Raw genomic sequence first — 14,983 nt, 5'->3', positions numbered from 1 at the left:
TTCTTATAAAACAGTTTATTTAGGTATATTTTCTTTAAAAAAAGTTTTTCCCACAAGACAAATCATTTTCTAAAAAATTATCAAAATATGTTCAAAAACAGATTCTTAAACATACAAGATATAAATCTTTTTTTAATTTTCAACTTCACTAATTTTCACATTTATAAAGATTGAAGAATACAACTTTTGATTGTACTTTAGACTTTAATCTCTTGTTCTGGGCTGCTTGGCAGGGAAAAAGAGGGGCAATATGAATATATTTTATATATGGAATGCTTTATAGATAGGATAAGAATTATATATGTGTGTTATGCTTATGGGGTTTGCAGCTTTTTCTTTATTCTTAAGTATATAAAACTTTATCATTTTTTCTTGATCTAGATCCACCAATCAAATGCTGTGGTCCACTGATTATTAATTTATAATTATAAATTATATAATCATGATTTAATTTCTTAATAGATTCTAATGGATAGAACCTTAATATTTTTTGCCCTTGTTTGAGCCTCATTTCTGTCATAAAAATGTATTTTAATAATATGTTAATGTGAAATATGTGGTTAAAAAATAAAAAAAAAATTTGAATTTACATATAATATTATTTTATTGAAAAATATGTGGTTAAAATGATATCAAAATACTGTTTTAAAACACACACACATGTATATTTTATTTATTTATTTATTTATTATTATTATTTTATTTTTTTTGTCAAAAAATGGGACTTAGTTGACCTATATAATCAAGCTACGTAGAAAGCAATGAGCCGGCAATTTGGACAGTTTCGGTTGTTATCCACACCGCCCAACACGGGTCAAAACCCGCCCCATGATAACACCTTCTTAGATTAATTAATTATTACTATTAACCAAGAGCATGAGTAAACAAGAAGCCACCAGATCATATAACCTTCATGGCTGGGGCTGCTATAAGAATTCATGAAGCAGCCGGAAAGATGACGCAACTCCGCCGGAGAATCGTCCACGTCAATATCCGGTGGAGCATAATCGACAAAGTTTCAATATTCCGGCAGTTCTTTAGATTCATTTGGGATAGAATTCTTGTTTGTTCAATAGGAAGGCCTATTCGGTACAGAAGATTGTCCCGAAGATCCCGTAATTCTTCGTTGTCGTCTTCCATGGAAGCTATAGAGTCTGGCATAGGATATGAAGAAGACCCCATGACTACGTGCAGCAGTAGCTATGAAGAAGACATGAGTGATTCAGATTTAGTTGCCTTAAAAATCAGTCTTTTGGGCGATTGCCAGATTGGAAAAACAAGCTTTATGGTGAGTATCATCTCTATTATTTTTATTTTTATTTTTATTTTTTTCAGTAGTCGACGCTAAATTTATTGAGAATATTTCTTCCTCGATTATGAGCTGCTTGAAGAAATCATCTGGTGTTTCAGTTTAATATATATTTCTTTATATTAATTTTCATTTGGTTCAATGTTTTAGATAAAGTATGTAGGGGATGAACAAGAAAAAAGGGGACTTCAGATGAAAGGGCTAAATTTAATGGACAAAATTTTACATGTTCGAGGAGCAAGGATTGCTTTTAGAATATGGGATGTGGGAGGTATGAATAGAAAAAAATAATTCGTAAATTTAATTTGCTATGTAATTAAATTAAATTAAAATTTCTTTAATTAGTTTATTTTCCAAATCATAATGCAGGTGACAAAAGTTCTTTTGATCAAATTCCAATTTCTTGCAAAGATGCTGTAGCAATGTTGTTTATGTTTGATCTTACTAGCAGATGTACGCTCAACAGGTATTTTTAATCTTATTTTCTTAAATTCGATAATAATATAAAAATAAATATTTTAATGGGTGTGTCTTTGTGTTACTGTAGTATTATTGGATGGTATAACGAAGCAACGAAGTGGAATCAGGTATGAACGACACTTACTTTTTAGAAGTGCATTTGATGTCCTATAAGATTAAACAATAATTGTTAATTGCAGACTGCAATTCCTATATTAATCGGAACAAAGTTTGATGATTTTGTCCAACTTCCACCAGATATTCAATGGACTATTGTAACTCAGGTAAAAAATTCTGTTTGCTTAAAAAAAAATTATGCCCTGTTTGTTTTCCATTATTCACTCGTTAAAATGAAAAATATGACTGTTATTCATCACATCAAGTCACCATATTTAAAAATCTATTTCTTGTATGGAACCCGTAACAGCTATATTTTTTATTTTCATTCTTATACTAATGTGACTCAAATGAGACCTATATATAATTACAAAAAATAAAAAATTGATTCTTGTAAAAATCAAAATTTGAAATTCACAAAAGTAAAACTCTATATGACTTTAAAATAAAGTTACATTGGAATTTGTGCAAAGTAATAATTTCTTGGAATAAACTCCCTGTACAGACCCTGTACAAATGGGTCTGTACAGGTCCACATGTGGGGTCCACCCCCATGTGAGAGCATTTGTACTATGCAAATGAGTCTGTACGAATAGTATTTCTCTAATTTATTTAGTCAATTATTTTTTCGAGATTCTTTAAGTATGATTCTATGATATGATTTTTTATTTTTTTTATAATCTTTTAAATATAAATATTTATTAATATATGTGGTAAAGCAGGCAAGGGCATATGCGAGGGCTATGAAAGCAACCCTTTTCTTCTCAAGTGCCACACACAACATCAATGTGAACAAGATCTTCAAGTTCATCATGGCCAAGCTCTTTGACCTGCCATGGACTCTAGAAAGAAATCTGACAATTGGTGAACCCATCATCGACTTTTAAAATTTATGGGGGCATTTGGTGCTTAGTAACAGGCCGAACTAGAAAGTACAAAAGAAAAGATTTTAATTTCTTTAATATTGTAAATATTGTATAGTCTCCACATCATAAACACTCGTATAAAACGGATAGGATTACGAGAATAATTACGTGAATCTTTTTTAGTCATTGCACTTGTTACATTAGCTATTGAGAGAAGAGAAGCGTATGAAGGAAAAACGAATTTGCCTTTAAGGTTTTTAATTGTTGTTTTATATATCCATTTAGATTCTTGCGGGAAGAGTTTGATCCCACACTAAAAGTAAGGTCAGGCACAAGTTAGACTTTTGTATATTTTCATCCACTAAGTTTTAACTTAACTTTATTTCAGTGTTTATTTTGGTAATTAGGTTATGATTATGCATTTTTTTTTTCATTTTTTCAAGTGGAAAAATAATGTAACAATCGATGCCTCTTTTCAGTCTTTTGTTCATGATGACATTCGATTCTCGGATGATTGGCACTACAATATTCACATATGTAAGATAATTCTACGCACAAATGATAAGATAATATTGTTCAAGGTGTAGCCGTATAGAAGTTTTAATTTGGCTTCTACACAAGTATAATGTTTCAAGTATAATAAGTTAATTTTTATTGAATATAATTCTAAACAATAAAATATAAAAAAATATGAAGTACATATTATTGTATTATACAATGTGCAAAGCACATTTAGAAAATTAATTTAAAAGAAGTCTAAAGTTTATGCACTAATAATTGTTGAAATATTATTTTTAGAGATTTGGCTTATGAAATATTAATTATCGTGTTTAATATTTGAAATATGGTCCCCGTTTGACCTCCATTTTTGGTAATGAAAATAGGAGGAATATTATTTTGTTGAAAAAATGAGTGGTTGAAAAAGAAGGAAAAATTTTCGATTTACCTGTAATATTATTTTATGAAAGATTGTGTGGTTGAAAATAGGAAAGAGAAAAATAGAATGTAATGAAATGTAATTTAATGGGAGCTAAACAGGGGCATAAGGCTTCGTCGTTGGAATACTTCATTAACTTGAGATTTGAAATATTTAGACACAGACACTCATCATCAATAATAGGCACACATAAAAATATAAATAAATAAATAAATAAATTATTTGTCGCCGAATTTGAATTTATTGTAATCAGGTTACTTAACTTTATTTCAATTGCAATTGAGTCATCTAATTTAAATAAATTGCAATTGGGTCACTTTAACTTCATAGTAACTTCATAGTGGTATATCTATTTTGGGATTTAAGTTTTTTTTTTTTTTTTGGGAGAATTCTCCATCCTTCATATTAATTTCTTTATTAAATCATTTTCTACTTACGATTTTCATTGGCTGCATTATGAAGCAGATGTAACGAGTATGTTGACACGAATGATTAACATTTGTAGAAGTTAATTTTAACAGTCAAGTAAGCATATTCTATTATGTAGTTCGATGGAATGCAAACTAATGCTTTGATCGTAATTCAATTGAAGTTAAGCGACCCGATTATTGTAGATTAAAGTTTAATAACTTAATTGCAATTGAGATATAAATTGAATGAAATTTTAAATTCACCAAAATAACTAAAAAATAAAAAAAATACTGCAAAGAGAAATTTTCTTTGATCCTTCCATTTGAGAGAAATAGAATAAAGTTACCTATATATATATATCAAGAATAATGCTATGCAGTTCCACTGAAATTACAACCTCAGTTTAGGTGGCGTTTGATGATAGATTAAGCCCCCATTTGAGCCTCATTAATTTTTATTACATTACATTTTATTTGTCTCTCTCCTATTTTCAACAACACAATCTTCCATAAAATAATGTTACACGCAAGTCGAAAAATTTTCATTTTTTTTCAACCACTCATTTTTCAAAAAAAATACCATTCCACCCATTAATTTTTTCCAACGTAATGAGTGTCACACAGGTGTTAAATAAAATGTGAAATTAAATGACTTATTTAGTATCACTTATCATTTAATATTATATTAACGCTACGTAAACGGGGTTATAACCTCAATGGGCTAAATAATTAGAAAAATGCTTGAGGTATATTGTGGTGTCCATTTTGGTGTCCAAAATGGACACTCGGTGCCTCGGTATTGGCCGAGGCGCCTGTGGGCCCAGGTGTGGCAGTTGCCTCGGCTAATGCCAAGGTGCCGGGTGTCCATTTTGGACACCATAATATACCCATAGCACTACCGAAATAATTATACATCGTGGTTGAGATTCGGGCTGGGTAAATCTCTCGAACCGAACCGAACCCAACGGTTCTTGTCAAATTAAATACCCGAACGGGTATTTGAATTGAGAACCGACGGGTACAGTTCCGTTCTCGGTCCTAGACCAAGAACCGAAAAATCGAATAAGAACCGAATATTTCTAATTTTTTTTATATTGAGTAAATCAAATTATTTTAATTTTAATTTTTTCTAAACAAATTAACAATTTCTAAATCCAAATTTTTGGCCTAATAATTTGTTTCATTTCTAATTTTTTAATTTTTGGCCCAATTACCCATGTTATTGTTTCATTTCTTGGCCCAATAAGATCTAATCCACTAAATAACCCTAAACACCTACACTAAAGTGCATAACGTTATCTCGACTCTCGTACTCACTCTCGCAGCCTCGCTAAATTCCAAAACCAATACAATCGTCGACCGACACTGTGACCTCCGATCGAAACTGTGACCTCCGCCGACCGAAACTTTGACCGTAGTGATCATTTGAACAAGGTAGTTTACTAGTAACTAACATTTCAAAACCATTGAATATATCATTAGTTGTATTTATAAAATATTGTTATAAATGTTAAAAATTTTAATTATAGTACAAAATCGTACGGAACCGAACTCGAACAGTTCCATAATTATTTTTTTTTAAATTGTCCAACCATGTAACGCCACGTGACCAAAGTGTAAAACTTACGAGAATATTGCTGTCTGTTGTACCTTAGAGGACCTGCAGAGGGTAGGGTCCATTAAGTACCATTTCCACTGCGTCCTTTAACATGAACACAACACCTTCTTGCTTTTTAATTTTCATTTAATTCGCAACGCATTTAATTAATTTGCAATGCATTAAAGACACAAAATAATCCCGCTTAAAACGCCTGCATTGCATATTGTAACATCCATTCCTATTGGATTTATAGATTCTGAAGAAATCGAATAAACCCCTTCTTTTACGAATCTGTTAGTGATTCATAGTTTTAGACGTTTTTATTGTCTTAATAATTTTTCCAAAAATCATGGTTTCAACAAGTAAAATCAAATCTGTGGATTTCTACAGGTTAGCTGTTTGTTCGAAATTTTTATGCTTATTGTGTGTCTGCCGTCCTAATTTATTCGATCATGAATACAAAATTGTCAATAGATGTGATTGACGTGTAAAATCCAGAAATAAAAAACTCTTCTTTTTGTCTGTAAGGATTTGTTTTGTAGTTCAGATACTGTGTCTTATGTGTGCTGTTTAGGTGTTTGATTGTGGGCCACAGGGGATATAGGACGATTGAAATTGAGTATAAGCATTGGGTTTGGAAATAGAGTAGTGAATTGCTGTAGGCTAGTGGAAAATTTTGTTACTCAGTGGAACAGTCAACAGATATGATGCATGATGTGGGGGCATTGTTGGACCAACCATTTAGAACAATGGAAGAATTATTTTTGGATAATATGCACATTTTGATAAGTATGTTATTGAAAGTGGGATCGGTTTGAATAAAAGTGGACAAGAAGGGTGATGCTGAGAATTTTAGTAATTGAGATTTTGGTACTGTGGACAGTTTGAATATGTACTGTATGCTTTCGTTTCTGGCCCAGTCATTCTAGCAATTTATCAAACTGAAAATCCCTTTTCTTTGCAGGAAAATTCCCAGAGACCTGACTGAGGCATCGTTGTCAGGTGCTGGGCTGTCACTTATAGCAGCCTTTTCTATGATCTTTCTATTTGGAATGGTAGGAAGTTGATTTCTTGCTTGTCCATTATTAGTAGATTTTTGCACAGATGTAGCACAGGATAATAATAAAGTTAGTCATTAATGGAATAGCAATAGCCGTGTGTCTTCTTCATTCTCGATATTCTAACTGCTATTTTAACTTATAGGAATTTTACAGCTACTGTCATAGCAAACTGGAGTGTAACCACCTTGTGCTTATGCCTTCATATTGCAGGAATTAAATGATTATTTGAGGGTGAACACCTCTACCTCGATTGTAGTTGACAATAGTTCTGATGGAGACTTCTTACGAATTGATTTCAATATTAGGTATAAGAGCACACATTCAATTTTCTTAATCATAAACCATCTACCATTGTGTTTTCTTCTTCCTGATGTAAATAACTACTACAATGTCACTAATCAAAAAGGCTGGGGACTCTCTTTATTTCGTGAAATGATCAAATTCAGGGGCATTTTGATAATTGTTTGTTCATTTTTTTTCCTTGGTAGATTGTACCACAGAAATTAAAACAATTTTTTGGGGTGTTTTATTGGAATTTTCTTCTGTAAATGTGCGCGATTTTCTAAGTTCAACTTTGAAAGTGCAAGATAGTTTTGATAAGAGTTTCATTTCGAAATAAGAAAAATGTATCATGGGATTTTTTGAATGGATGATCAATCAGATTAGAAATCATTCTTAACTAGCGATTTCCTCTAGTCTTCATTGTCAAATCATAACATAAGTATTTCTATGTTAAAAACTTTTCTTCAATTTTAAATCAAAAGCTGAAACTAAAATTTGAAATATAAACTTGCTATTTTCATTAACGTCTTGTTTTTCTCGTCTTCTCTGTTATAATGTTCATTTACCTTTCGTCCAAAAGAAAAAAAGGCTAAAAATTCATTTTCCACAAAAGCTACAATGAAATGTTTGGACCAAAAAAAAAATGCTGCCCAGGTCCTCTTTCTGGCTGTCATACTATTCAGTCATTCTTGATTTCTTTGACTGATTGTAAGGCCGGTAACTCTGTTTGGGTTCCTATTATTTTCATCTTGTGCCTGATACTTATGATTCCATTATTTTCTTAGATTTGGAGTAGGCACCCAACCCCCACCCCTCTCCAAAAAAAGCCTTCATGCATAAGAAGTTATATATCCATAACTGTTAGGCAAATTATAGTTCCTGTCGTATTAGAAATACTCTGGATATTTGTTGCCAATGATAATATTTCATGAAATTATGCAAATCTGTTTTTGCTGCTTCTCGTATGCTTATGCTTGACATCACCAGTTTCTGTCCTGTGTCATTTTTTTTCCTTTTAACCTGTGTACCACATATTGTTCTGATCCTTTTGTAGTTTTCCAGCATTGTCCTGTGAATTTGCATCCATCGATGTCAGTGACATCTTGGGAACAGTGAGTTTCTTTCATTCGCTTCTTTAGGGTGTTAATTCAGAAGTTATCCTAATTACCAAACGTGCTTGGGGAATGATATTGTTGACTTTAGGATGAATAAACTTTCTCAGTGCTTGAGCTATTACTACTAGTATTAGGGGCGGATCCAGCACCTGTGAGTTGGGAACCGCCGCCCGTGCTGGATCGGCCGAGAAAAAAGATTAATTAAGATTTATGTAAAATATATGTGTGTGTGTGTTATTGTACAACATTTACTGTAATGGCATGTAGATCATATGGAAGAGTGTTTGCCTTTCCATATGAGATACCTTGGTTCGATTCCCTTCAACAACATGCTTCTTTTTAACTTTTAAACACATTAAATATTAACTAATAATTATACTAATGCTCAACAAGGAGCATAGCTCCTATGGTAGAGGGGTTATTTTTTATGTGAGACGTATGGGGTTAAATTCTATGCACTTTCACTTTTTTGTTTATTTTTTAATACAATAAATAATAATTAAACAATTATATATTATTGGTTTTCGTTTTCAAAATAATTTCTTTAAACTCAAATTATTACTCCATGATATATATACTTTTATTGTTAGGTTTTATTAATTTATTTTATAAAATTCGAATTTGGACAATCTAAGTGCTGCTCTTTATTCTTTTTAGAGTTCGAATAACACTTTTTCTTTTGGCAAAAATAGTTCTATTTCTAAAAATCATTATTTTCAAAAATTTTCATAACATTAGCTAAACTCGAAGCTTGTCTTTACCGTTTAATAATGCTTTACGTATAAACTGTTTTGTTTAATTTCGTAAAAAACTTGAAATTTGATTATACATATATGATTGAAAAATATATATTTTTTTTATTATTTTAGGTTGTATTGCATTATATTTTCAAATTTTATATGATTTTTATGTTTTAGTGTATTATATATTGATTGAAAATTTTTAATATTATTTAATTAAATATTAATAAACAATCTTAATATTGCAGCCGTCAACGACCACCTTAGCTGACTTAATGTCCTAAATCCGCCACTGACTATTAGGGTGTCATGTCAAATCGATAACCTTTTCTTGAACTTGGATGATAGTGAACACAAAACAGTGTTATTTGAATTAATCTGTAAATGGACCTTTGATACATTAAGGGGTTGTTTGACAAAGCTTTTGATGAAAGTGTTAGCATATGTTTATAAATGTTGATGAAATGTGTGGTTAAAATTAATTGTTGACTTTGACATCAACTTTTTAAGTTATACTTGACAAGTTCTAAGTGTGAAATAGTGTTTTTGGAGTGGTGGCTGCGGTTGTATAATCTATATTTTATTTTCTTTCATTTTATTTATTTATTTATTTATTTTTTTTTTGCTGGGGCTGTAACATGTTCTCCAATGAATTAATTGATAAACTTTGTGTAGATGTACTTGTAGATTTGTCTAGATCAACATTCCTCTAATTGACTATGATTGTCGTCTATTGGGAGAGTATAGAAATCAGGGATCGATTGTATGTTTTCAGAGTGAGCAGTGTTGGAAAGGGGATATCTGAAATGGCGTAGTATAATTTTCCCTCAACTATTTATTTATTTGACAAGGTTCTTAGTTTCTTGTCTGTGTTGTAAAAGGGAAATCTGAAATGGATTAAAAGGAAGCAATCATACTATTCTCACAGTTTCTGCTATCTGATTGCTTTCCTTCTATCATATTCCATTCGGCAGATTTGATATGTACTGTGTATATTACTTAATATATATTATTGAGTAGACGTCTTCTTTTCACAGAATAGGTTGAACATAACTAAAACTGTTCGTAAGTACTCAATAGATTCAAATTTAAAGGCAACTGGCTCTGAGTTTGAGTCGGGACCAATTACAAAAGCAATTAAGCATGATGAGGAATATGATGAGGAATATGGTGAAGGTTCTGTTACACTGAATATACGCAATTTTGATAGAATCTCACACCAGTAAGTTGATTATATACAGCTTGCAAACTTCAAATTTCTAACCCTGTTATATATTTTCTTATTACATCTGTGAATGTTATGTTCCTCTACTTATATTGTGTACTGCTGATTTGCATCTTTGTAGGCATGCCATTTTGGTAGTAAATTTCTATGCTCCTTGGTGCTATTGGAGCAACCGCCTGGTACTATTATAATTTTTGCAACATTGTGCTGGTTGGCCTTCGATTGCTTTCTCAATTTCCTTCATACTAACTATTCACTCTGGCTCTGAATCAATAATATGAAATGACAATTATGGATTTGCTAATGCTTTTGCCTTTCGCACGAATTCCTTCCAGAAACCTTCATGGGAAAAAGCGGCGAAAATTATGATAGAAAGGTCTAGTCTTTTAACAGTCTACTGTTATTGCTCAATAAATATAAATAAACTATGTACATGGCCATTCACTCAGTTCTGAAAATGGAGTTGATATTTTCTATGGTATTGTTCCATTCAAAATCTCACTTGAAAAACTTTGGGTTTAGATATGACCCGGAAATTGATGGGCGCATTCTTCTGGGGAAGGTTGATTGCACTGAAGAAATTGAATTGTGTGGAAGGTACTTTCCTGATTTTATCATTTTGCTCATCTATCAGTATGAAAATCTGTAAATATGTTCTTTACGATTCCGATGATTACTTTCTTTTTATTTTTCAGTAAGTAAAACTATCATTTTTATGGATTCATACTAGAAGGATACTTGTTGGTATCCTTGGACATGAACTTGGGTATGGATATTTAGGTGACAATTTGTGTAAGATTTGAAATGGGTTTGCCTATTTAGGTTTAATTTTTTGAAGGGTTTTATGTTTTAATTTTAGATTTTGATTAACCATTTGATCACATGGTATATTTTTCAGGTCTAAGCAATTTGCGGGTGTTCATTTTTGTGGTTTAATTCTATGTTCTTTTTTTCCCTGACATACTTTGAATTATGTTTACACTGGTTGAAATTCCGTAGAGATGAAATAGGTCATCTTTGCTGGTATATTTCTAACGTGCCAAAAAGTATAGTTATGACTGAAGTTTTGCATGGCAATCCTTATGGCTAATTAATTTTATGACTTGAGTTGTTTTATCCATTTTGTATTTTTTAATACAACTGGTTACTCTTTTTGAAGTTCCCATATATAGCCCTTGTTTGAGCCCCATTTTGGGGAAAAGAATGAATTTTTAAATGGTGTATTGATGGAAAATGTGTGGTTAAAAAATAAGAAAAAGTTTTGGATTGGAGTGTAATATTATTTTATTGAAGAATGTATGGTTGAAATGATGTTAAAATACTGTTGAAAAATGCATTTTTTCCCAAAGAATGGAGCTTAAACAAAGACATAAAATCATCATGCATGTAGTAGTTTCTTTCATGTCTGAATCCTTACACCTTTCTGAATCTCTGAATTAGTTGCTTGGTGCCAACCTATGTTCCACGGACAATTCAATTAGGGTAGGGTGTCCGTGTCGGACATGTATCTATACTGACACTTCTCGAACACTCTTCCATAATCGTTTTTCTTTTTTTTTTTTAGAAATATTATATACTTTTTATCTCAAAGTTATTAGTAAATAACAAATACATACTCATGTTTAAAATATTTCAACAAGAAAAGTTAATAATAAGTATAAAACTAAATTTATACTATATAGATAAAGAATTTAATCAACGTGTCGACGACGTATGGTTTCTGTATGTTTTTCAAAAGTGGTGTGTCGGCATATCCGACATGTATTGTGTTAGAAATATGTGTTCAAGTCAGTGCATCAGAGGTGCCAACATATTGCTCTCTTATTTTTTCTTTTCTTGCATTTCTTTCTTGTGATGCTTATATCTCTTAATTTTTAATTTCAGGAATCACATACAAGGTTATCCATCAATTCGCATCTTCCGTAAAGGAACTAATGTCAGGTAAAAAAATAATGCATCTTTTACAATCTCTTATATAATGCGTTTTGTAATTTTTTATTTTTAAATTTTAATTCTAAAGTTTATTTCAGTTTATGATTTTATGAATCTCTAGCCTACTTTCATTTCCAATTTCATTCATCACAAGTACATGACATTGAGCATCTGCATTTTCTTAAAAGGACACTTGGTGCAGTTAAAATGAAAATTTTTCTCTGTTTTGAGACTTGTTCTTTGCGTCTGCCTTTATCTCTGTTTTTGTCTCTTTGCAAGTCATTAACCTCCAGAGCATATTATATAGTTTAATACTACTGAAACAAAGTTTTTGATTTAGTTGAGTACTTCTCAGTTTCGATACCTGATGAAGCAGAATCTGCCTTTTCTCTACGTGCACAGACTAGCTTTATATTGTTGCAAAGAATTATTTGATTGTGGATAACCTATCATATAATCTGGCTTGAAAATGCCAATCTAGACCTAAGCAAATAATATTTTTTTATCTTACCGCTAATCATGGCATTTTTACAAATTTTATTCTGTTTAGAGTCCATAATCTAGCAGGGCTACAATTTCATGTAACAATAGGAAGTTTGTAGTCCCAGCCACTTTCTGCACAGAATGCTTTGTTTATAATGGGTTTGCCTCCCAGCGCCCTTGCTCGGAGGATTTAATAATTCTTTTTTCTGATTAAGAGGACATATGTCATGTGGTCATCAGCTGGTAGACATTTTTATTTGAGCCATCTAAACTGCGTTGTTGTTTTTGACACAGAGACAATCATGGCCATCATGATCATGAATCATATTATGGGGACCGAGATACGGATAGCCTAGTCAAGGTGAGAATTCTAATATTACCTAAAATAATTATTTGGATAGAGAAATTACAGAATTAGGAAAAAAGAGAATCTGCATGGAGGAACTGTGGATTGGGAGGGATATTCTTACTTGAATCTTTGGATTGCATGCTGCATAGAAGTTAGCTAGCTATATGTTGTAATTGTTGGTGTGAATCTCTAGCCTTTCAAGAATGTGAACGTGGTTTTATCCTTGCAGACAATGGAGAATTTGGTTGCACCTATTTCATTGGCATCACAAGAGGTTGCTTCAGACGGTCAGCCTAACAAGACTGATGATGCAAAAAAACCTGCACCATTAACAGGAGGATGTAGAATTGAGGGTTTTGTACGTGTGAAGAAGGTAAAAAATTTAGGTTCACTGGGGTTCATGTAAGGTGCCAAACATTTTTTGTCCTAAACCAAAAGACTTGCTTAGAGTTTCCCCTTGCGGTGATCAATGTACTGCTCGCTGCCCCAAAACATTTTACTTATTGTTATTTCTTAGAATTCATTATTATGTCCATCTTGTTTATGATCTGAAGTATGGTTTTTGTCATTCAGGTTCCAGGGAACCTCATCATATCAGCTCGCTCAGCTGCCCATTCCTTTGATGCTTCTCAAATGAATATGTCACATATAATTTCCCAATTTTCTTTTGGTAAGAAGTTCTCTTCAAGGATGATGAGTAATATGAAGAGATTGCTGCCATACCTTGGCAGAAGCCATGGCAGGTTGAATGGAATGTCATACATCAGTGATCCAAGTGATTCTAGTGCAAATGTTACCGTAAGCTTAACCTCTCTTGCTTGCAACACTTCCTCCCTTTCAGATGAAAGGTGTCCACTGGGTCTAGAAGAGGCCTAAAATCCCTGCCTAGGCATTGATGGTATTTTTTTCATAAAAGAAAAAAGAGAAGTGTCCATTATTCTGGAAGTATGATTAAGAGCTTAGACTTTAAAGTGCGTAAGAATAATGATTTTAGCTTCTTGAACAATTTCTTGAAGAACATTAAACTAATCCTTGTTCCCAACAAAATTTCTTGAAGAAAAGAAATTATTCTTAATTTGGTTTTATGTTGTTCAAAATTTTGACAAATGTTTAAGAGGTCGAACTGGGCTAGGTTTGCTATTACACAGTGTAAATGGGTAATGAACCCAAAGTTTAACTCTCTTTACACTTATCCTACACTTTTAACAGATTTATTGGTTTTCATATAGAATCATATGACCAAAATTGCATGTAAGGTCAGACAAAATTGCACAATTATGATCTTGCAATAATCCTGCATTTTTGTTTTGGTGTTTTGCAGATCGAGCATTATCTTCAAATTGTAAAAACAGAAGTGATGACAAGATATTCTAAATTTGTTGAGGAGTACGAGTACACGGCTCACAGTAGTTTGGTTCACAGTCTACATGTTCCTGTTGCAAAATTTCATTTTGAGTTATCTCCAATGCAGGTTTGAGCTAATTCATTTGAAGTACACTCTTAAGATTGCATTGACCTGTTTATTTGCATTCATAGCTAGTTTCTTTTATTAACAGGTTTTGATAACAGAAAATTCAAAGCCCTTTTCACACTTCATTACCAATGTGTGTGCCATTATTGGAGGTGTTTTTACGGTCAGCTCTCTCTCTCCCCCCAATTGTCGCATATCCTACTTAAATGCACCGTTTACTTGTTCTTTTTCTCTCTGTAGTGCAATTAGGCAGGCAGACATTTAACTTTTTGGTCGTGTTAGGTTGCTGGGATTATGGATTCAATTCTGCACAACACTATGAGAATGATCAAGAAAGTTGAACTGGGAAAGAACTTTTGAACAGAAATTAGCCCTAGTCAGTGTATAAACAAAATGGATCGTGTATACTTGACATCTTTTATAGTAAATTTAACAGTGTTTTTGCTGTTGAAAAGTTTGAGGTGTTAGTGAAATGCTTCTCTCTATATGCAATTTATTTTTTGCTCCAGTTGCTACGGTAACTGGCAGAATTTGTTTGAATAAGAATGCTAGTGAAACTCGAAGTCGACGTTTGTGCGTTGAAGCACTTGTTATACAAAATGTGGCTTGCAAGGGATTGATAAGCGT

The 14,983-nt window shown here is 32.1% G+C and overlaps 2 protein-coding genes across 5 annotated transcripts; both read left to right on the top strand.

Moving 5' to 3' along the window:
- The first annotated feature begins 772 nt into the window (after positions 1-772).
- On the top strand, positions 773-3,145 carry LOC111397330 (septum-promoting GTP-binding protein 1-like). The gene is made up of 6 exons (XM_023024188.1): positions 773-1,288; positions 1,460-1,580; positions 1,679-1,775; positions 1,857-1,896; positions 1,969-2,052; positions 2,608-3,145. The coding sequence occupies exons 1-6, from the start codon at positions 914-916 to the stop codon at positions 2,770-2,772; spliced, it is 882 nt and encodes a 293-aa protein (XP_022879956.1). The 5' UTR covers positions 773-913; the 3' UTR covers positions 2,773-3,145.
- A 2,617-nt stretch (positions 3,146-5,762) lies between these two features.
- Positions 5,763-14,823, top strand: LOC111397326 (protein disulfide isomerase-like 5-4). 4 transcript variants are annotated; one of them, XM_023024178.1, is made up of 15 exons: positions 5,765-6,088; positions 6,663-6,753; positions 6,970-7,064; positions 8,096-8,153; positions 9,934-10,118; positions 10,243-10,300; positions 10,457-10,497; positions 10,644-10,718; positions 12,006-12,062; positions 12,831-12,897; positions 13,115-13,258; positions 13,459-13,683; positions 14,207-14,356; positions 14,442-14,519; positions 14,639-14,823. In XM_023024178.1, exons 1-15 carry the CDS (start codon positions 6,048-6,050, stop codon positions 14,714-14,716), a joined length of 1,443 nt encoding a protein of 480 aa, XP_022879946.1. In that variant the 5' UTR covers positions 5,765-6,047; the 3' UTR covers positions 14,717-14,823. The 4 variants fall into 4 exon arrangements, with proteins under 4 accessions (XP_022879949.1, XP_022879946.1, XP_022879947.1 ...); XM_023024179.1 differs by having other exon boundaries at positions 5,766-6,568; XM_023024180.1 differs by lacking the exon at positions 5,765-6,088 and having other exon boundaries at positions 6,670-6,753; positions 8,104-8,153.
- Positions 14,824-14,983: the final 160 nt, after the last annotated feature.

The sequence above is a fragment of the Olea europaea genome, chromosome 7 (assembly GCF_002742605.1).
Source record: "Olea europaea var. sylvestris chromosome 7, O_europaea_v1, whole genome shotgun sequence".
Lineage (NCBI taxonomy): Eukaryota > Viridiplantae > Streptophyta > Magnoliopsida > Lamiales > Oleaceae > Olea > Olea europaea.
Note: the sequence above shows the minus strand (reverse complement) of the source record. Positions and strands in the feature narration are given on the sequence as shown.